Here is a 23,972-nt window from a genome sequence, read left to right on the forward strand (position 1 = left end):
GTATATATGTTTATCAATCAACGATCATTTATACAAATATGTAAAAAAAAGAACTTTTTAATTTAAAAAAAAAAATTAAAAATTTTCTAACAGAAAAAAAAAAGGGAGGGGAAAATCAAAATTATCAATCAAAAAAAAAAGAAGTTCCAAGCCACTAATGTGATTTCAACATGTTACCGTAACTATTAATAAAATCAAAAATGGGATTGCAGGATTTGTGTGGGAAAAAAAAAATTTTTTTTTTTTTTTGCGTTTCAGATTATGTATTAAACAGCAAACTTTATCAACTTTATCAGGGAAAAAGATCTAAAAAAAAAAATATTTCGCGTATTGGGATTAATTAAAACTTCAAAAGACCAATTTAATAAATTTCATTGTGTCAGGTGTTGAATATATAAATATTTCTTTCTTTTTTAACATTACACTTATTTCAAACATATTTAACAACTTTAATGGCAAGACGATCAACTCGTTTAAATTTATATTCCAAACACTTATTATTATTTATTAATCTTGCTTGGTATCACTTTGAATAAGTATATAATATATTTTTAAAATGTTATTGAAAATTTCTTTAAACGGAAAACCTTAACAAAGAACAAAAACATGTGATTGTCAATCCTAAAATTACACAAAGTTAAACAACAACGAATAAAGATGACTATGAATTTTTTTTTGTGAGTAAAGAAGTAAGAATCGATTACTTTTAGAATTCGATTACTTTTCTTGATGATTATGAAAAAAAATTATTAAAGAATTTCTAAAAATTGAATAAATTAAAGTTTACATTTTTTGATTGACTTTGCAGATTAATATAAATAAATTATAATCGGTGAATGAGTTGAATGAGTCTGATTTTTGTTAAAAATATATAATATATATGTGGCTTATTTGTCTTTCTTGACCAAATAAATCTTTTAATTATAGATATTCGTATAACCCGTATTATATATATATACACAATATATACAGTAAAAACTTGATTAACTTGATTTTAACTTTTAACGGTTAATTTCTTTAACTCATTTTTCTATGATTTGTTGGATTTTGTTTTCGCGTAGTTGGCGCAAGCTCCGCAGTTGTTCGGAATCATCACACAAAATCTCGGAATTACGAATCCGACATAAAAAAATGCAATAGAACAAATTATCAGAACATGATTCTCAAAAATATCATGAAATGATATTTTTTTTTTTACATTTTCTATGAATTTCTATAAAAAGTAAAAATATTTTGTTCAACGGGAAACTTTTTCATTGTTATGGATAATAAATTTTTTAATGTATGCTTTTGGATAAATGTAATGTATGTTTACTATTAATAAATAAATAAATACTCCGATGAATAAATGAATAATTTTATTGTCTTTATATTACCTTTCTTGTACAAGATGCATATTTCAATAATATCACATAATGAACGGAAATAATGAATATACATATACTAAAATTGTTGTATTGTTGTTCATCGGTGGAAAAATACGGAGAATCGGGAGATACAGGAATAAACGGAGAAGTCAAATGAATCAAATGAATCAAATGAGTAAAATGAGTCAAATGGTCAAAATATTTTTTCTCATAGAAAATTATTTTATCTTTTTTTTTTTAAACCAATTAAAAATTTTCTTTGTTCTTTGGGGAAAAAAATATTTCTTAATTTGTAAATGAATCAATGAAATAACTTTAAAAAATATATTTTAAACAATGGTATTTTTTCTACGTATTTTACTTAGTGTATGTTACTAATAATTCAACGTGTGCATGTGATATAACAAATTACAAAGTTCTAGGTTTTTAATTAACTAAATCCATTATTAAAATGTATATGATTCGGTAAGTCTAGAATCAAATAGGGGAATAATCAACAATAAACATTATTATTCATGGATTGTCACTCGGCTTTTCTTTTAATTCTTCGGCTTTTATTTATTTCGGGAGAAATTATTTGACCATAAAAAATTATGAAACAAAAAGGCTACAAATCTTAATAAATCAAAACTATTTTCCAATAATCTTAAAACAACAATAACATATTTAGCTAAGCAATCTTCTCTTGGAGATTTTTAGTCGACTTTTAGGGCTTATTATTAATTATATTTGATTTGCGGAATTTACCGAAATGATTTCCTTTTGCTTAGTAGTATCAAAACAAATAAACAAATTTAAATTAGGTTTTATGGTTAAGTGACAAAATCATTTCCGTAGTTTTATTAAATGATGCGCCTCGTGAGTAATGTGAGTAATAAAGAAAGAAAAATATCGGTCATCTCCTTCATCTTACAGTTATAAAGAATTTTAAAATTTTATTACTGCGTATCAAAAATTTCCTTAATTAGAAATTTAGAATTCATTCTTTTCTCGATAGAAAGATGTGTGAGAAAAATGTGAGAAAAATGAAAGATGTGAGAAAAAAAAGAAAGAAAGAACTTTTTTTTGTGTTTTTGTGTTTTTTTTTTTTTTTAGAATTCTAGAAAAAAATTAATATTATTTAATAAACAAAAATGGTTTTTTTAACAAAGTAAAAAAAATCATTTTTGGTATCACATTAACAAAACTGTTAGAAAAACCTTCATTTTTTATTTATGCAATATGCATCAACACGTTCAATTTCTTAATTAGGATTATTACTATATATTGTAACGGAATTTTTATTTCCTGGAATTTGATAGAAACTAAACTAAAAATATTCATTTTATAATAATGTAAAAAAAAAAACTTTTTTTTTTTTTTCTTTTTGTTCTCAAAAAAAAATAACACCTACATTTCCTTTATTGTATCACAAAATATTCATTATATTTTTTGTTCTTTCAAAAGATTTAAAAGATTTGTAATAAAAAAAAAAATTTTTTTTTTCTTGTGCCAAGGCAATACCGAGTTACTGACCCATAAGGTATAAGGCTTGGCACAGGTATTTTTTTGTTTGTGTATTCTTAATTAGTATGGTTGTTTTTAGAATCGATTGTTGGTTAGAAAAAGGTAAATCATTTTGAGTCATTCAAGAGAAAAAAAAAAATTTTTTTTTTTTTCGGATAAACAATTAAAAAAAAGGAAAAATCTTGTGAAATTTTTAATTATTGAATTTTCTTTTCTAAAAGTCACAAGGGTAAAGTTTTAAAAATAATATTCTCATAATAAGACATTCTCATAATAAAAAGATTCTCATAATAAGATATTCTCATTATAAGAAAGAAATCATCTCATAATAATAAATAATAAACATTCTCATAATAAGAAAGTAAAGAAAGAAAATAATAATAAATCAAATGATAATGATGATCCTTCATTCATTTTCCTTTGTGACACTTATCATTTGATCAAAAAAAAAAAAATTGCCTCTTGTTTCGAATCTCGAACGAAATACAGTAAATAATAAAAATCAGCCAAAAAGGCGAATTCTTTTTATGAAACGTGTATCATATCACATGATATTCCCCTACTAAATAACATATGTGCAGTTTTATTTTTCTTTAATTTATAAATCGGTTTATAATTGTGTTACAGTTTACTTTGAAATTTCAAATATTCCATTTGTTGTTGTTTAAATATTAAAATAAGGAAATTTTCATGAAAATCTTCCTTTCAAATATCAATTATCATTTAACGGACATGAGAAAAAGTAAACTTTAACAAAGTTTAAAAAAAAAACTTCTATTAAGAAAAAAAAAACTGCTTTCATTAACTTTAATGAATCAAGTAAGGGAAATAATTTATTATATACCAATGTGCATTGCTTTACTTTGAATCTTTTCGCGTACCTTTTTTGTTTCTAATTTTTATTTTATTAATAAATTGAGTACAATGTTGTGATATTCCTAAAAAAGATGAAATTTCATTCATTCATTAAAGGGGATTATGAGACTTGATGTTACACGAATTCTGGATCGATGAGAATTTTGAAAAAATTATGAGAATTTTTTAATTTATTACAAATTTACAACAACAATACAAAATACACCTACAATACTTGGTAAAAAATACTGTACATGTACGGGACAACATGTACGGGACAACATGTACGGACATAATTACGGATGTACTTTCAACATATAATCACATAACTGTATGGGATGTACTTTCACATACAACATAATTTTCAACATAATATATAACGACACATACTAAACACATATTTTTTTCTTTATTTTCTTAAATGGAGAATTTTTTTGCAACGCATTTAACACGGAGAAATTTCTCCTAAAAAGCAAATCTATAATAGTAAATACATACATACATATTATACATATACACATAAACATAAAGAAAACTTTAAGTGAGAGCCTGCTTTTTTATTTACTTAATTTATTATTTTAAAGAAGTAAAATCGTATGACTCTCAGAATATAATCATTTGATTCATTTGATTTTTATGGTATTTTCACAATATGCATGCTTTTTTTTTAAAAAAAAAAGAACAATAAGATAAACCGTTCTCCGTATTGAATTGTTAAAATAAGAAAGATAAAAATGATTAACACAATAAGAAAAAAAAGATGCGGGAAAAAAAAATATATTTTTCTTATTTTTCTTTATTATTTTTTTCTTTTTTTCGTGAGAAAAGAAAAAAAATTGCAAAACGCGAAAAAAAAATTAGATTAAATTGAGAAAATGATTATCCGATTAGTTTAAAAATCAAAAACGCGTATTAATCCCAATTTATTAAGACTCAGATAAACAACAATATTTATAATTTATTATTCTTTATTAAACAAGAATTACTTTATAAAGTAAAGTTTCAAGAAATGTCGATTTAAAAATGATCCTGATTTGTTTGTACATTATTATTATATAATCAAAAAATTTATCCATATAGTTACTTTTTTTATTTCCATCCGGTACATCCGGTTTAGTCTTATTAAATTTATCCATAAAAATGTTATAAAGTATTTTACATTCGGTTTAGTTTTAAATAAAATTTTATCCATAAAATTATTATTTTCGGTTTAGTTAAATATTTAAATTTGGTTAGTCTTATTAATAATAATTTATTATTAATAACAAATAAATTCATGTTAAGTATATTATAATTTAAAGTATGTATAGTAAATTAGTAATGTATGTATAATCAGGCGATGAAAGGGTGAAGTGAAGGGGAAGCAATAAAAGGGTGAAAGGGTGAAAGGGTGAAGTAAGAGCGATGTGAAGCAATGCCCTTTGATGCCAAGTGTCTTAATAACTAATTATAATTTAGATTTTAGATATATCATATATGTCAGTTATATCATTATATTGCTTTTAGTAAAATTTCCATTTAAAGTCTAGTAAATTAAAGGGTACAAATAAAAATACTTAAAAATACTTAATACTTATGAATACACGGGAATTTTAAAAACGGGCAAGTCATTTGAACAGTCACATTCTTGGCTTCACGACTTGGCAATATTTATTTAAGGTTAAAAAATTTAATGATCGACTACTACTGCGGTTTCAATTTTCAATTACCGATTTTCAAAAATAAGTTCATTCACTTGAGCAATTTACAATTTTTAAAATAAACACGAAAGGCACGAAAATGTATTGGGTTACAAAAAAATTTTTTTTTTTTTGTTTTTTTTTTATTAGGATGTTTTTTTTGGTTTTTTGTTTTTATATAATTGTTATCGTTATTATTGTGCTAAAAATCTAGATTATTCTGATATTATTACTACTACTAATATGTACCACTAATTGTGTTAACATTGATTTTGATTGATGAAAAAATTAATGTCTATAAAATTTTTTTTTTTTGTTATCGTTGAGGGATTAAATACATATAATTTGTTGTTGGTTGCATATTAATTACTACTTACAAAAAGGGTAAAAAAATTATTACATATAAGAAAGGTTAGCATATATTTACATAAAGGAATAATAGTTTTTTTTTGTTTTTGTTTTATTTTGTTGACAAAAAAGTAAGTGAATTAAATATTTTCGAAATTATGAGTGAAAAAAAAAGAAAAATGTTGAAAAAAAAAGTGTCAAATCTAATCGTATTTACAAGAAAGAATAGTAAAAAAAAAGAAATATTAATAAACGAAGTTTTGACGAGTTGATATTGAACGTTATTTTTTTTTTTCAATCAATAGAAAGGAAAAAAAAATAAAGGTAATAAAATATATTCCGATAAAAAAAAAATAAACGCGACACCAACTCAATCATTATCAATATCTCACAATTAACTCGGTCGTGATGATGTCGATGATGATGATGATGGTGATGATGATGATGATGATGGTGGTGAAGGTCTTGCTTCACGATAAACTCTCTCCAATTCTTGTCTGACCATCATTTGTTTTGCGGGTTTTCCAACCCAACCAGTCATTCCTGCTTCGAAAAATCGATCCTCACAAGGATTTGTTGTATACGCAATTATTGGTATATGACGATTTTGTTCCAATACATTTGAATTTTTTGCATGTATTAATAATGTTGTTTCAATACCAGATAATTCTGGCATATCTATATCCATGAATATGATATCAAATGTTTCTCTTGATAATTTTAATAAAGCATCTTTTCCACTTATTGTACATGTTGTATCATGTCCAAATTCTTTTGATAATATTTTTGATAATAATTTTGCTGTTATAACATTGTCGTCTACGATCAATGTTTTTATACAAGTAGATATTGAAAGTGATGCCATTCCTGAAGATAATGATGTTACTGCTGAGTCTGAAGTAGTAGCAGTAGTAGGTGTTGTTGGTGAAGTTATTGGTGAGCCAGGAAGAAGAACGTTTGAAGCACAGGTAATAGCAGGCATGTTATTCTTTTTACGTTCCAGGATTTCAATTTTAATTAGTATAATGTTTTGTAAAGAGAAAGTCAAAAAAAACACTTTTTTCGTTTTCTTTAGCAAAAGAGTTTGTTTGTTGTAGTCTTTTTGTTTGAAGAAGAATAATGCTAAACTTTTTTTTTTGAAAAAAAAAGTCTTTTTTATTTTGTTTTCGTTACTATTGTTTATTTGAAGAAAAAAAAAAAATTTTTTTTTATTTGAGAAAAGAATAAGAAGTTTTCAGTGAAGATTCGATAAAAAAAAAGTGTAAAAAAAATTTTGGGGGAAATATGGGGTCTATATATAAATTTTAGATTTTTTTTTTTTTTTTTTTTTTTGATTGATCAAATAAATTATACAATTAATGTTGATTTAAAGTTGACACTGTATAAATAATATTATAATACATTGAATAAAGGGACAAAAAAAAAAAAATTTTATAATAATCAATATAAATAATTGTATTATTTGATAAGCAATAAGCAATAAAAAAGCGATAAGCAATGGTTAATATATTTTTTTATAATACGTGATTATTTCACTTAATAATCACATCAATTACTCTTTACCATTTCCGAAAAAAAATCGATTTTTTTTTTTAAGGGGAAGATTAAAACACGTTTCTTATATTAACTTAGATAGTAATGGTTATTAACTAAGTAAGATATATGAATGTTAAAAATGTGTGTATTATATATATATATATATATATATATGTATGTATGTATATATATTATTATTTATTAAATATTTTATATATATATATTATATATATATTTTATTATTATATCATACACTTTTATATCATACACTTTTATATCATACACTTTTATATCATACACTTTTATATCATACACTTTTATATCATACACTCTATACACTCTTCGAAATTCCCTTTTAGTTGTTTACTGTTTGTTTTTTTTTCTCGAGTTTTAAAATGGAAAATTGTACTAACTAATTTCATTCAAAAATTTTATCACATAAATTGGGGTGGCGTATAAATTGCTTTTTTATTTGAAATCATGTACTGCGGAAAATTTAATAATACTGCGAAAAATTAAATAAATGAATAAATGAATAATACTGCGAAAATCATCTGAACCAATTAAATTTTGACACTGCGCATTATTCCTTTCAAGTTTAAATTAGAAATGATAAACATTTTGCTTTTTAATAATAAATGGGAACCGGATAAACAATTCTAATTAAGTAACAAGTATCTTAATACGCCAAGGAACAACCCCTTTCCATTCCCCGGTCCGGGTTATTTTAAAAAAAAAAAATTATCCGTTAGGTGAAATTTTATAAATTTGTAAATAAATTGCTAATTAAGAAGCAAAGTCTCTTGTGACTCTTGACTCTTGTGACTTCTTGTGATATTTTAATGATATTTATTGATATTTTTATTCAAGGTCATAATGAATAATTTTTAGAAATTTCCGTTAGAGTCGTGAGAATTAAAACTATCCCATGAACTAACTCAGCTTCACCAAGTTTCATTAAATTATTAATGATATTATGAGGCTTTGTATGAGAATATAATAAATATTATGTATCAAAAAATTTCTTAATTAGTAAAGACGGACAATAATAATTTTTCTCATATGACTAAAAAAAAAACAAAAAAACATCGAATGTTATTTTTGTAATATTTAACGAAAAATAAGATGAGAATAATACAATAATACTACACAACATTAAAAAAAAACGTGGTAAAATTACATTGATCGACTGATGTTATAATTAACCAATAAAATTATTAAATGTATTAATAGTTTCATAAATGTGTTACGGCCTTTTTTTTTAACGTACAGGTAACTCAGCTGATATATAACATTTCATCGTAAGAGAAATTTTTCATTCATTTCCATTCAAATAAATCAAAATAATCAAAATAATCAAAATAATACATTTTTGTATAATTGTATCACATACATTCATTGATTAAATTTACTAAATTATCTAAATTTTATTTTTTTCAAATTCCGTTTTTATACTGACTTTTGAAAACAAAACGTACAAAACGTACAAAACGTACGTACTCACATGCCCAATTACATCCAGAATGTCGATCTAGAAATTCTCTGACCAAAAATACCTGAACTTATAAATTAGTAAAAATTCGGTATAGTTGGTCCGGTTAACCAAATTTCATTGTCTCCTTTACTAGAAATACTTTTTTTAATTAAAATCATTTGATATGTTCACATGATTAAAATATATCATTCATTCGGCAATTCGGCATACCCATGTCTCAAAAACCACATGGGTTTAGGCTATTTGTTTACTTTATAAAAATTACAAAAGAAATTCCCTATTTGATATTTTGAATATTTTTGATCTCAACCAACGAAAAACTATCTACAACCAATTCAAAGATGGTTTAGTCTTTTATCATATTGTCGTCAGATATTTACTATTTTAAATAAAGATTTTCATTGTTTAAATAAAAAAAAAAGGGTTGTTAAAAAAAGATTGGTATTTTTTGTAAATATCACATAAATATCTGAGAAAAATTTTTAAAGTTATTCTTGTTTAGGGCCCAGGTTAAAGGAAATGTAGGAAATGTGTATGTACATTCTTTTAAAAGTAAGTCTGATGATGAAATCACAGGGAACTGTGAGGGCAGGTGGTCAATCAAATGAGAGGTCCCATAAAACTAATAAGTGTGCACCATCATAACTGATATACTGTATATTACGTAAGTTGTTTACAACAATGTGAAATGAAATCGTAAATGTGAAATCATTTATATATTTACAGTTGTTACAATCTTTTTTTAAATAAGTATTCATCGATTTCATCGAAATTTAAAGATTTAACTAATTCAATTATAGAATACAAACAAAAAAAAGAAACATTTCAAAACCTAAAAGGTTCCAAAGATTCAAAGGATTCAAATATCAAAATATTCCTTTTTAAGAGAGAATATGGTTATTGATTTATATTATGCAATTTTTGCGGGAATACTAAAACCAGTTCATATTAGTATTTAGTACCGTAAAAAGTGTGGGAATATTAAAACCAGTTCAGAGAAATTATATGGATGATAGTAATTATGGATGATTATATGGATGATATGGATGATTATAATTATCCATATAATAATTCCATATTTTAATTCATATAATTCCATTAATTGCTATCTTCTCTATCATCCATATTCATCCATATAATTCCATGTAATTGCTATCTTCTCTATCATCCATATCAATACATATCAATACATATCAATCCATATCAATCCATATCAATCCATATCCTTATCTTTTTTAATATCAAATGAATATCATGAATATCATAGAATGTTACATTTTAATACATTTTTAATATTGTATTAATTATTTCGTTAGAACAATTTTCATTTTATTATATTATACTAGTTTAAAATTAATTTGCATTTTTACACTTGATTTTCAATACCGGTTAAAACTACTTCTTTATTAAACATAAAAAATCACAGGTTAAACTTTTTTTATCACAATCGTAATAAAATCTTTAAGTTACACGGTTAATATTTTTCATATGATATATAAGTAAATAATATAATTTGCAGATTTTCATTAAAAATGGATAACTTAAATATTTCCCATACTATTTAAGTTAAATGTAATGGGAAAATTTTTTGTATTGTCCAAAAACATGCATCTTTTTCTTTTCCGATGTTTTTTTTTTCGCCAAAATATGAAAATAATAATTTTTTCTTAATAGATAAAAATGGCATATAAGGATAATCTGCTGTTTACAATTTTTCAAAAATCGAATTTAATGGATACTTAAATATTTCCCATACTGTTTGTTAAATGTATGATGGGAAAATTTTTTGTATTGTCCAAAAACATGCATCTTTTTTTTTTTCCGATGTTTTTTTTTTCGCCAAAATATGAAAATAATAATTTTTTTCTTAATAGACATATAAGGATAATCTGTTGTTTACAAATTTTCAAAAATCGAATTTAATGGATACTTAAATATTTCCCATTACTGTTTGTTAAATGTATGGGAAAATTTTTTGTATTGTCCAAAAACATGCATCTTTTTTTTTCCGATGTTTTTTTTTTTCGCCAAAATATGAAAATAATAATTTTTTTTAATAGATAAAAATGGTATATAAGGAAAATCTGCTGCTTACAATTTTTCAAAAATCGAATTTTTTTATATAATTATTCGATTTTCATCGATTTACACTCCCTTTGAACACCTAATCCTGACGCATATGGTCCTTGTGTCGCAAAACATTTTGTGACGCAGTTATTATTTTTGGGGTTTGTCACGCATAAAAAAATCCAAAATTAATTTGCCGATAAATGTCCCCCACATTCAGGGTGGTGCGGTGGTAAATTAGATATGCAGAATTTTTTTTTTGGATTTTTTAATGGACATTTAAATACAGTGAAATAATTTACCGATGTTTTTACCAACTCGGGGTTTAAGGGAATTATGGGAATCTTTTTTGATACGCATGATACATACGCATGATACAATTGATACAATACGCATGATTATTTGTTGCGTAAATATTGGATTCCCCAACTTGGTATATTTCGGGGTCTAGATTACAATGATTTTATTGGCTTTTTTGTTCTAGAATTTTATTGAAATATCAGATTTGGGTAGATTCGGGGTTTGGTGATTAATCTGGCATGTTCCCCCGACTCCGAGTGTAAAGCGGGAGTATTTTTTCTAGAACTTTATTGAAATACCAATTAAAAAAAAATTAAAATTTGTGATATTAAATGATGATTCATCGATATTTTTTTTTAATATCAGGTCCCGGCTCGGGCGCAAAAGTTAAAATTGTAGATTTTTTTTTATTATTACACGTGAATTTTTTTCTAGAACATTATTGAAATATCGTGAAAAAAAAAAATTTTTTAAATTTTGATATTAAATAAATTAATCGATATTTTTTTTAAACTTTTCCCAACTTGATATGTTTAATGTTTTTCCCCGACTCTAGTGTACCCCGACTCGAGTGTACCCGACTCGAGTGTAAAAGTGTAAAAGGTAAATTGTTTAGACTACGCATACGAATGATTTTTTCTAGAACTTTCAAAATTGGAAATAAATAAAAAAATTAATAAATTTCGTAATTTTTTGATATTATTAATAATATTATTTATTATTGCGTGAATAAATTTCCTAAAACTTTTCATAAAAATTAATTATTTATTGCGTAAATAATTTACCGATATATTCTAAAACTTTTTACTTTTCATAAAAAAATTAATAAATTTTGTAATAATATTATTATTGTATAAATAATTTACCGATATATTCTAAAACTTTTACTTTTTTCATAAAAATTAATAAATTTTTGTGATTTTTTTAATATTAATAATAATAATTTATTTGCGCAAATAATTTTACCGATATATTCGAATTTATTCGAATTTATTCTAAATAAAAAAAAATTAATAAATTTTTTGTATATTACTAATTTTTTTTTGCGTAAATAATTTTCCGATAATATTTCTAAAACTCTTTCTTTCCTACAAAAAAAAAAATTAATAAATTTTTTGTTCATTATTAATATTATTTATTTTTTTTGCGTAAATAATTTTCCAGATATATATCCATTGAAAAAATGAAAAATTAATATTATATTATTATTTGTTTTTTGCTTAAATAATTTGCCGATATATTCTTTATATTTTATATATTCTAGGTATTATGCGGTATATTATATGTCGGGAATATGTAAAATATAGGTAAATTATAGGACCGATAATACCGGTAATATCGGTAATATCCCGATAAAACCAATAAACCACATTTTTTTTTATCGGTTAATTATCTGTTGAGATAAAGTTAATCAAGTTAATAAAGTTAATAAAGTTAATAAAGTCAATAATAAAAAAAATCAAACATCCGGTAAATAATCTATTTTTAATTTACCCGTATCGGATAAATTAATTTAGGAATTTCATTGAATCAAAAATTCACCGAATTCGGAGGGTAAATCCTGTACTTATTAATTAATAATCGTGATTCAGTGATTCAATTGCCAAGTGATCTATGCCAAGTATTGAAAGATTCACAATTTATATACTTAAAACAATTTATTCATAATATGCTCTGAAGATCATGATTATTATAAAAAAATATTTAATAAAATTTTCAATTAATGTCAAAATATTTTTTTTTATCACACATTAAATTATCTCACACTTTATCGAGATTATCTTATTACGTAAAAATCCCGGATTTTCCTTTAAAAAAAAAAAATTTAAAAAAAATTTATATTTTGTGATAATTGAAAAAATAACCCCTTTCTCATTTCTCATTATGTAAAGCTCATCGGCCGTAAATCCAGTATGAAATCCTGAAATAGACCTCATCTGTTAGTAACTTAACTTAAAAAGGTGGGTTATATAAATGATTTTCAAGTTATACTTTACTTTATTCGGAGAGAAACCGATTAAAATTCAGTTTAGTATATCATAATATTAACATCCTTTAGGATTTAAAATAATCTTATTTTAGCGTACTATTACATCTAATTGTTTTGGATCTTCACCACGGAGAATTTCTTTCTTTTACGTAATTAATTTATACCGACTTTAATTATTTATCCATTAATTTTCCAAAAGGTTAATACATTATTTTTTTAACCAGTTATATAACAAGTTATATAACCAGTTTTAATATGAGTAACCCTGGATCAAACGCTGAGACAAATATACAATGAATTACTTATAAGCGAAAAAGGATGTTGATATCTAGAATATGTCTTGTTAAGGAATTAAGGAGGAAGAGGTCATGGACAATGGCTCATCTGGTACATCTGGCTCATCTGGTTCATCCGGATTATCTAAAAAAAGTAATAACAATTAGCTTTTTAAAACACTGTTTCTAAGAATAGTTTTAATTACGTAAACTTAATATTAAACCATTTGTTTCTATGAATAGGAACATAATCTTAATATTATATATATATATACTGTATATATATCTTGGCATGGGTTAAAATTTCAGAATTATTACTCTCATTTTCGATTTTTGTATGCTTAATGATTCATTTAATAATAAAGTTAATATTTATATATCATCATTAACGTCAATGAATGTTAATAAACGGTAATAATATTCAATGATTTTCAGTAACAAAGGCCAAAATTTAATAAAATTTCTTTGACAATTATATAATTTTGGCGTTAAATAATTTAAGCCATAATTCGTGTTACAGAAAAAAATAATTAAATTCGGGTAAATCATTTATTAACGAAGGCTTTTAAAAAATCCATGTAATACAGATATTTTTTTTTTTCTCGTAAGAATTTTCCATTATTATAAATTGGAAAAGCTCCCTTTGGTTTTTTTTTTAGAAGATCATTTTTTTTTTGTTTCATCACATTATTCATGTACATACAAGTATTAATACTACTTGTATTAATAATACCGTATTAAATATTAATAGTATTATTTATTATATCACCGATCATTTTTTTTAGGAATTTGGGAAACTTTTTTTTTTTTTTTTATCACATACCCGTCAAATCAATTTATCCCCTCAAAAAGGACTATTCGGAAAAGTTTGACAAAAATAAGAAATTAGCCACATTTTTATCATTATCATTTTTGTAACTCAAAAATCATACGATTTTATCATGCTGGCATAACATTAAGTACTTATCTCTTTCTTAAATGCTTAATAAGGCAATTAATGAGTTAGGAAACTCATTCGCCACAACCCTTGCCAAGTGTTTCATAGTATGATGTCTACATGCTTAAATCTAGAAAAAAAATAGAAAAAAAATGATGTATAAGATGTAGAGTACATATGTTAAGAATATGTTATGTATTTTAGATGGATTAAATTAAAAATAAGGTTTTTTATCTTTTTTGAAAAAAAAAACAAATTGCCGGAGGAAAAAAAAAAACATAACCTGCAAGGATATTGACCAAAATTGTTTTAATTGGTTTTACAAGAATGTTTAATCTCAATGATTTAATTGTCCAAGAAAAAAAGAAAAGAAAAAAAATATATTTTATTTATTTATTTTTTTTTTAAAAAAAACAAAACAAAAATAAATCTGCATATCAAATAAAAGTTTTTTTTTTTTTATTCTTTTATTCATCAAGATTTCATTAAAACAATTTAATCGTTTTCGCCAAAGACTTTTTTTTAAAAAAAAAGAAACCTTTAAATGGGTTTATTGTATATGTAATGTACAAATTTTATTTATTTTTTTTTTAAAAAAAAAGTAACAAAAGAAGCCGTTCGAAAAAAAAAAACTATTTCTTAATTAGGAAAGAAAAAAAAATATTATTTAGAATTTTTTTTTTTTTCGTGCTTTCGTGAGAGAATTTTAGTGGGAGTAATTCCGAAATTTTTTTTTTTTTTGTAGTGCTAAAATAGATTTACAGGGAAATCAATAAAAACATTACTAAAAATAGGTTCATTGAAACCATGAGGAAAAAAAATTTTTTCTTTTTTGATTGAAATTTGAAATTCTTTACCATAATTATTTCATTTATCTTATTTTGACACTTTTTTTTTTGTTACTCCTAAACGGTTTGTTCATTATTTCATGATATTTGTAAGAAATCATTTCCATTCGAATAATTCATTCTATTTTTTATTTCGGAAAAGATTTTTTTTTTTTCGAATTTTTTTTTTTTTATTAATGTAGGGAAAGATTCACAAAGTCACAACAATCTAATTAAAGAAAATATTATAGTCGATCAAAATCAAAAACAATAGTTTTGATATAAATAAATGCTTTGTTAACATGCGAGAGAGAGAAAAAAATTTTTTTTTTTGTTTATGGTAATGTGAGTATGTGATACCTCATAATTGGATAAGATTGATTATCCAGCCGAACGCCATATTACGTTACCAACGTTCCTAACTGGTAGCAAGTATTAATTCGTAATGAGGGGTTTAAACGAATTCGAAAATAATAGTAATAATAATATGTCACCGTACATTTAATCATCATAGATCTTTCTCATAAAAAGTAAAAATAGTAAAAATAAAATACTTTATCTTCTCCATTGTTTTTTTCCATTATGCATAAAATTTAAAATTGTTGTTGGATAAAGTAGGATTGTTGAATTTATATATAAATATGTATCAGATATGCCACAAAAAAAAAATGTAAGGATATTTTGACAGTCGGAAAATCTTTTTTCGTTATCAATACATAAAAACATGACGTAAATAATGAATTGAATTTTAGATATTGTGATTGAAACTGAGCAATTAGAATTGAAAATTGAAATGACTTGAAATGTAAAAAAGTAAATAAAATAAAAAAAAACCCAACGCAAAACATGTAAAAAACAACTTCTTAATTTAGGATGATTCAAAATTTTAAGTTTAATCGCGCAATTATTAAAAACGCGTGTTTAAATTTCAACTGCGGAGAATTATCATCCTATTATAGCCTTATAGTTATTAAATCTTATTAGCCTTATTAGCTTTATAACTAGAATTTTCTTTACCCCCAAGTCTTTGTATTCTTTGTTTTCTTTGTGGCTTTCTTTTTTTCCATTGTTTTTGACATTGTTTTAAACATAATGTGGCTAAGTGGCTGCCAAGACAACCCATTATACTATCAAACAATTCTCTAACGCTTACCAAATACATATTGCATTCCCTCGATTCTAGAACAAAAACTTATCCATTGTTAAAATCCATTGTGTGAGTGTTAATAAAAGGTGATAAAAAAAAAAAGGTTCGGAAACAATCATGATTTCCGGTTTACACGTGTAAAAAATTTCAAAATTAACAGCTAATATCCGAGTTATGCAATTATTGCATATTAAATCATTCTAATAACTTGATTTGTAAAATCAAGAATAATGATTATGAACCAACCTAATATCATGTGTAATTATGTTGATTGTGATTGAGAGTTTGAGACTTCTTAATATTGTGAATTGTGATTTTCTTAATATTGTGATTAAATTGATACCAAATAATATTTGGGATATTTGTATACTTGTATATCAGATATAAAAAAAGTAAATAATATTTGGGATATTTGTATATATCAGATATAAAAAAGCAAAAGCCACTTATTTTTTTTTTATTTTTTTTTATTTTTTCGACCATGTAAATTATGTAACACATATTCGATACCTTGGGACTGTAACTAATAATGATCAACCTAAAAAATTTTCCCGCCAATTTTCTTCTTTGAAATCTATTGAGGTATAAAAAAAAAAGGGTTTCATAACACGAGAAGTAAATGAAACACAACAGATCAATAAAAAATATTTCGCTTGTAAGACGACTATGTAAGACTAAAATCTTTAAATATGAATAACAATCAAAGAAATTTATAATTATTTATATTGGAATGAAAGAAATGTAGAATTTAATGTGTTGTACCTTGTGTATTTGCTTGTGATTTTTTCTAAAAAGAGTTTTAATAAAGGATTTATTGAAATTGGTTATAAAAAAAAGTTTTGAATCAAAAAGATGAAAGAAAACCATCAAACATGAAACAAAAGATAAATTATGTACAACGAGTCACAATAAATTGGGCATGATTCTACAAATCGAGTGTTATTGAGTAGTGAGTAACTGAGTAACTGAGTAACTGAGTATTAATTAATCATAATAATAATTAGCTTAATTTAACTTAAAATTTTTTAACTTATTTTAACTAATTTTAACTTTATTTAACTTTTATTTATCCATGTTTAACTTTAACTTTGTTTAACTTTTGTTTATTTTTTTTTAACTTATGATCAATAGTAAGCGAAAGATTATTACTTATTATTAATAATGTGCGTTTTTGTACGTTTTTGTACGTTTTTGTACGTTTTTGAACTTGTTAAAAAATTTACTATCTTCTTTTAAGGTAAAATTACATTGCGTGATAATGTGGAGAAAATAATTATTAAATTAATAAATAAAGCCACTTTTCACTTTTCATATCGAAAAAACGTGGTTTCCAATAGTTTAATAATAAGCGAAAGATGTTTTTCACGCGAATTATTTGATGATGTCGTAATATGGAACATTATTCCCATATAGTTTAGTGTATTTTATCGTACGATAGATATATAAAATCTCTTAAAAATATTATAATTCATAAATAAATAAGAGAAACTTGTTTTTTTAGGTAATCATACAAGTTTTTAAATGATATTAATAATCCAATATGACCATATTCAAATTATTTGTTAAAAAACAAAAAAACCGTGTAAACAAATTTGCCGAAAGTTTTAAACCTGCTCAGCCTGTCATCACATCTCTTTTTTTAGATTATCGGAATTTTATTTTTATCTGAATTTTATAAAATAAACTTTTTTCTAATCATTGACCACATATTAACTCTTTCTACCTTTCTAAACAACGTTTGATTGATTTGATTGATTCGTTATAAAAAAAAAAAATATTTATTTTACAAAGATTAAATTTAACTTAGACTTTTTACTCATACTATACACAATAGTAAATTTAAGACAATATGTTATGGTAAACATATTATTTATCCGTTTGATGATTTTTTATAAAGGGAAATTTTTTTACTTAATAGTTTTCTTTGTTAAATGAAAATGTGAGAATTTTTTTTTTTTTTTTGGGGACAAAAAAAATTTGTATATACTATATACTGTAATACAGTTATACAGTCAGTTATACTGCGTATGCTTATGCAATAACATTTGAATTTACTTATCAACTACAATCACGTTTTCTATCTAGCTTTGGTATTTTTAAATAAAATCATTATATATGCTTATAAAGCAACGTGGTTTAAAAACTTTTCCGGTAAAAAAAAATATGATATTTTGACTTATTCTTGCTATATTATATTTGGTTAAATATTAGCTTAAATGTAATGTGATGCCGAATTTTTAGATTCTTTGGAGTTTGGACGTTCTGAACATTTTTGAAACTTTTTAGATTTTTGGACCTAAAATTCTTTATTTAACTTGTCAAAGATGATTCTATCTTATTATATGCATTGCATTGCATTTTTTTTTTTTTCTGATCATCTCTTTGACAACTTCGTCTTTTTCGGCATGAAATTTATTCTTGGCTTCAAAATCAAATAAAAGAGAAGTAGAAAAAAAAAATTTTTTCCTTTTTCCTTTTTCTTTCTTTTTTGGCGTAAAAAAAAGAACAATAGCAATATTTACAAAGGTATTCTTTTTTTTTTGATTGAGAAAAAAAAAAGATGCAAAGAATCACGCTTCATAATAATAATAAAAAAAAATTATTTATAAGAATTCATACATATGATATGTACTGATATGCGTGTAATTATGTGAAATTGTACTAAAAAAAGGTTCCGTTGTTTGTATGTATTTTTATTTATTTATTTATTTATTTATTATTTATCTTTTTTTTTTTTTTTTTTTTGTGGGGAAAGAATGATTTTTTACATTTTTCCCGCTATTTGTAATCGATTAAATTACAATTCGTTCATATCACACTTACTAACTGGTTTTGTTCGCTTTAGCCACCAAGGTAAAAGAAATTAATCTTTTGAATTTATTGGCCCGATTATGTATTCACTGACTCAATGTAATCACATGATAATATTGGATAATGGGGTTTATGTAAATTGGGGGGAGTATAAGATTGTATCATTTAAATGAAGATTGAAGAGCAAGAAAAATTTGCGTTTTTAATTAACGAGATTAAAGTTCAAATAAAAGATATAATATTTAGACGGATAAATTAATATTTAGAGAGCGATACATATTTAAAAATTAGTTACCTTTTTTTTTATAAAATCTGGGGCAAAATTTTTGTCATTTAAATTTTCAAGTAACAGTATGTCGAAGTGTTTTATTTGTGCTATCATTCACTCAGAGATTTTATGAATTATTTAAATCTTAAAATAACTTTACTAGGAACGGTTAAAAAAAAATTGGTAATGGCATAATAATTATTTAATTTCAATGATTAGAAATGATTAGAAATGATTTTGATATGAAATTTTTTGAGGTTAGTAATTTCATCCATTTGGAAATTGGTTTGAATCATTTAAATCTTAATCTAATTTTATTATAACTTTACTAGATGCGGTTTGGTAATGGCATAATAATTATTCCATAACTTTTAATTTCAATGATTTTGATTACTGAATTTGTCATTATTTGTTTATATTCATTATTTTATTAGATATCCTATCAAATGACATGAAATAAATTTATGGTTTAAGGTTATACGAATTCAATATTCGTTGATTCCTGTATATCATCGGTATTTTATATAATCACTCTTTGCTAATGATTCGCATAATGTTTTATTAAATTTTTCAACCAATTCATGGATGATAACATGGTTTATATATATTTAGGATAGATTTAAAGCCACAATTATCTATTAAGGATAAGCCTTTTCCATAAAAATATGATAATGTAAATTTTGGTAGGTATTTATTTTCTTCACATGATTTTTTCCTTATCAGAACGAAATGAGACTATTTTAAAGTCCAAGTTGTATTGTCAAAAAACTTGCTTTAATTAATTCCTTATCAATACTTACTTTAAATTACGGTAAATTTCAAATAAAACCTGATTGGTTCTTTTAACACGTAGAATATCGAAGAAACTGCATTTACATCTAGGAAATATACTTTAAATGCTATACATTTCCACAAATGTTTTATTTTAACATGGATTGAACGCGTAAAACATTATACATACAGTATATCATATATCATATATATCTCATAGTATCTATATCTAATATATCTAATATACACGTAATACGATAAATATGACACTAAAAAACAACTAACACCATGATATTAAAAAATTCAGTTTAATTAAATACAAAAAAATACCTACCTAAATTGTTACATGAATATTAAAAATAATAATAAATAATAATAAAATTATTGAGAAAAGTCCAGTAGTAAACTCTTAACAAGCATCTTGTATCGAATAATTTAAATTATACCGAATTTCAAAATTATTTGCCATTCTAGCTCGTTTAGATTGAATTACAACAACAGGTATCGGTACTAATTCACTAATTGATGCTATTAATGTGAGAATTATATAAGGAATTACAGGTCGTTTAATTGGTGGTATAAACCACAAAATTCCTAAAAATAATGAATGATTCACTGTTAAAAATAAAACTAAATCAATATTATCATTTAATTTCTTACCTGATATTCCATATTGTGCTAAACTTCCAATATTCCATATAAGAATAATTGATAATAATTTTGTGGGTGTACAATTTAAAGAAAAATCCAAAGTATCATAAACATACCATTTATAATCTTTTGTTACGCTAATTTGAATTTTTTGTATTTCACTATATCTTGATGAATACGAATTTCTAGTTGGTATTTCCCCTCTTCTATCTGCCCACCATATTTTAATTGCTCTCGGTAAATTTCTTATTCTTTTTGGATATCCAACTATTGTTAAAAATGTAAATTCTAAATTTATTGTCTAAAAATTGGATTTTTTTTTAAAAAAATAATCAATTTTAATAATAGAGAGAGAATGAGAATGAAAATCATATTTATACTGTATGATGATTACCTGAATTAATATTTCTAACCAAAAATTTCTCTCTTTTTTCTCATATATATATATAATATTAACCAAAATTAAAGAATAAAGAGTTAAAGCCAAAATTAATCTAAAGTATGACATCAATTCAATTATTCTTGATAATTTTTTATAAATATAATTAATAAAATTTTTAAAAGTTTTTCCAAGTCTCGTAAAAAACCTTTCATCATTATCATCATCATTTTGAAATTTTACTGATCTTGTTTGTTTATTCTCTTTATTATTGTTATTTATACTACGAGAAGAAACGTTGGCAATCGATGAGAGATCTTTTTTAGATGGTGATGATGGAGGTGATGGTGTTGTTGATGGTGTTGTTTTATACGGATTATCAATTGTTGATGGTGAATTTATCTTATACTTTTTTTCAAAACTTTCGTTATTATTTGATGATGATAAATCCGCATAATTTGGAGCATGAAGTTTATATGTTGTTGAAGTTGCTGTAGGTGGTAATTCTGACATTTCTTTATTCTTTTTTTTTTTCAAAAAGAATTATATATATACATATATTTTATATATATATATTCACGTATATCAATTTAATATTTATTTCTTTGATAAAACTTTTCCAAAAAAAATCATTCTAAAACAAATTCGAAGTTTTTTTTTTTAGTCAGCTTTTTTTTTTAAAAAAAAAAAGAGGACAAAAAAGCAACATCGGTTACTACGATATCCCGGATTTTCCGTCAAGTTTATGGCTTAGCAAAATCCAATTATTTTCATTCAATAAATAATCAACAATCCTCCTTTTGTTAAAAACAACGGCTATCAAAGAAAAAAGCCGCAATTTTCTTATATTATACTACTTAAAGAAATCAAAAAACGGGAATCATCGATTGTAGATATTTTTTCTTTGAAAAAACTACGCCCCCAATCGTAACAAAATTTTTTTAAAAGCGTGTAACTGTTAACTAGTATAGATTTGTTTATCACGTGATATACATTTTGATCATTTTGATTAAGTATTTCGGTGAATTTTATCCAAAAAAAAATTTTAGATAAATACATTACCAAAGGTCAAAAGAAATCTTAATAATGTTTTTAATAAAGTATTAAAAAAATATTAAAAATGTTTCTTTTAGTAATGAAAAATCCTATTTAATTATACTGATATTTCTCTTGTTCTTTTTTACTAATTTCAAATATAAAATTTATTTAATTACTTTTAGATCAATTCATTAAAATATTAATATTGTCAGTAAAGAACGTCTTTACCTTTAAATGGTATTGACTTTTTAATAATATAATATTAGTAAATTAAAGTTAAAATTAAGTAGAAATATTTCAGATTTTCTCCTAAAAAACTAAATTTATTCTAAAATCCAAACTTATTTTGAAATCTAAATATATATACTACTTGAACAAAAGTAATAGACTTAAAATTTTATAATTACTTAAAAATGTACATAATAAATGGGACTATTATTAGTTAAATCATATGGAAAACTAATATTTAGTTGGCCGGTCATTAAGATATGCTTCAATCCAGTATGGCATACTTTTAATTAAATTTATTAATATATTATTAGGAATTTAATTCTATTCTTTATGTGTCTTTTCAGTTCTGATTATAGGTGTTAATAATGGAATTCAATTCAGGTGATTAACTTGGTTAATTTTCCAAAATTTTGATTTTTTTTGTTTCTATCCATTTTTTAACATTTTTAGTAATGTGAATAAAAGCATTATTATCTTGAAATAAATAAATAAAATAATTTTGTCTATTATAATTATTATTTATAAATAAAAGCTTATATGATTCAAGTATTTAAATATAATCATGATGCTTCATTTTTCCATTAACTTTTACAAGTAGCCCTAATCTCTTTCCTAAAAAATAACTCCATATCTTCTCTTTATATTTTATTAAAGAAATCTTATTTTTAATATTAAATCTTCTTCAAACATGATCTGGATTATCATTTTTAAATGGTTTTCATTATTCCAAATAATTGATTTTCATTTTTTAATAGGCTAGTCTTTTCTTTTAATATATCAATTTAAATGATTTTCTTTTTATTTATTGCTAAGAAAAAGTTTAAATACTGGAATATAGAAAAAATATTAAATTCATGCAAATTTCTCCTTATAGTCTTAATAAAAACTTATAATTCAATTTTCTTTTTAAATTCATTTTTTATTTGTTATGATTATTTATTTTGATAATTTTTTTAGTGTTTTTTGGTATTCATAATTTAAAGGTTTAGAATAACTACTTTGTGGCTAAGTTTTCTTTACAAAAGATCTATTTAAAAAACTGGTATTTTTAAAAAAATCAAGTGTTTTAATAATGTATTTTTTTGTAATACCACTTTTAAAAAAACTAATAATCTGGTTATATTCAGTCTCTATTAAATCATACATTTTGCGAAGTAATATAAAATCCTATTTTAGTGATTAAATTTAATGTTTGTTTATAAATAGAATAATAATTATATTATTATTTATATAGATCATAGACTATCATACATCACATATATAACTCATACTGCTAAAATAGACCTAATTCAAAATATGAGTTATAGTAAAATTCTAAATAATATATATTTAAATTTACTTAATAAAATATAATTTCAGTTTATTCAAATTATTTGTAAATTGGTAAATTTAATTGTCAATTTACTATATACATGCCACCCAAATTATTTTAAGATGCCATAATTATAATTTGGGATGCCATAATTCATTCAGTTTATATATAATTTATTATGT

At 23.5% G+C, this 23,972-nt stretch overlaps 2 protein-coding genes across 2 annotated transcripts; both read right to left on the bottom strand.

Moving 5' to 3' along the window:
- Nucleotides 1-5,547: 5,547 nt before the first annotated feature.
- Nucleotides 5,548-7,018, bottom strand: OCT59_023277 (uncharacterized protein). Its single transcript, XM_025321600.2, has one exon. The coding sequence runs from the start codon at nucleotides 6,735-6,737 to the stop codon at nucleotides 6,150-6,152; it is 588 nt and encodes a 195-aa protein (XP_025168461.1). The 5' UTR covers nucleotides 6,738-7,018; the 3' UTR covers nucleotides 5,548-6,149.
- Nucleotides 7,019-20,303: 13,285 nt separating this feature from the next.
- OCT59_023278 (uncharacterized protein) lies at nucleotides 20,304-21,853 on the bottom strand. The gene is made up of 3 exons (XM_066131947.1): nucleotides 21,225-21,853; nucleotides 20,840-21,131; nucleotides 20,304-20,773 (listed from the first exon to the last, which is right to left on the bottom strand). Exons 1-3 carry the CDS (start codon nucleotides 21,720-21,722, stop codon nucleotides 20,589-20,591), a joined length of 975 nt encoding a protein of 324 aa, XP_066006660.1. The 5' UTR covers nucleotides 21,723-21,853; the 3' UTR covers nucleotides 20,304-20,588.
- Nucleotides 21,854-23,972: the final 2,119 nt, after the last annotated feature.

The sequence above is a fragment of the Rhizophagus irregularis genome, chromosome 32, assembly GCF_026210795.1.
Source record: "Rhizophagus irregularis chromosome 32, complete sequence".
Lineage (NCBI taxonomy): Eukaryota > Fungi > Glomeromycota > Glomeromycetes > Glomerales > Glomeraceae > Rhizophagus > Rhizophagus irregularis.

Excerpts from the sequence above, each read along its gene's own strand:
- OCT59_023277 (XM_025321600.2), bottom strand. The coding sequence starts at position 6,737 with ATGCCTGCTATTACCTGTGCTTCAAACGTTCTTCTTCCTGGCTCACCA.
- OCT59_023278 (XM_066131947.1), bottom strand. The coding sequence starts at position 21,722 with ATGTCAGAATTACCACCTACAGCAACTTCAACAACATATAAACTTCAT. Across the intron at positions 21,132-21,224 it reads GGTTAGAAATATTAATTCAG|ACAATAAATTTAGAATTTAC; the intron begins GTAATCATCATA and ends TCCAATTTTTAG. Across the intron at positions 20,774-20,839 it reads AGCACAATATGGAATATCAG|GAATTTTGTGGTTTATACCA; the intron begins GTAAGAAATTAA and ends CATTATTTTTAG.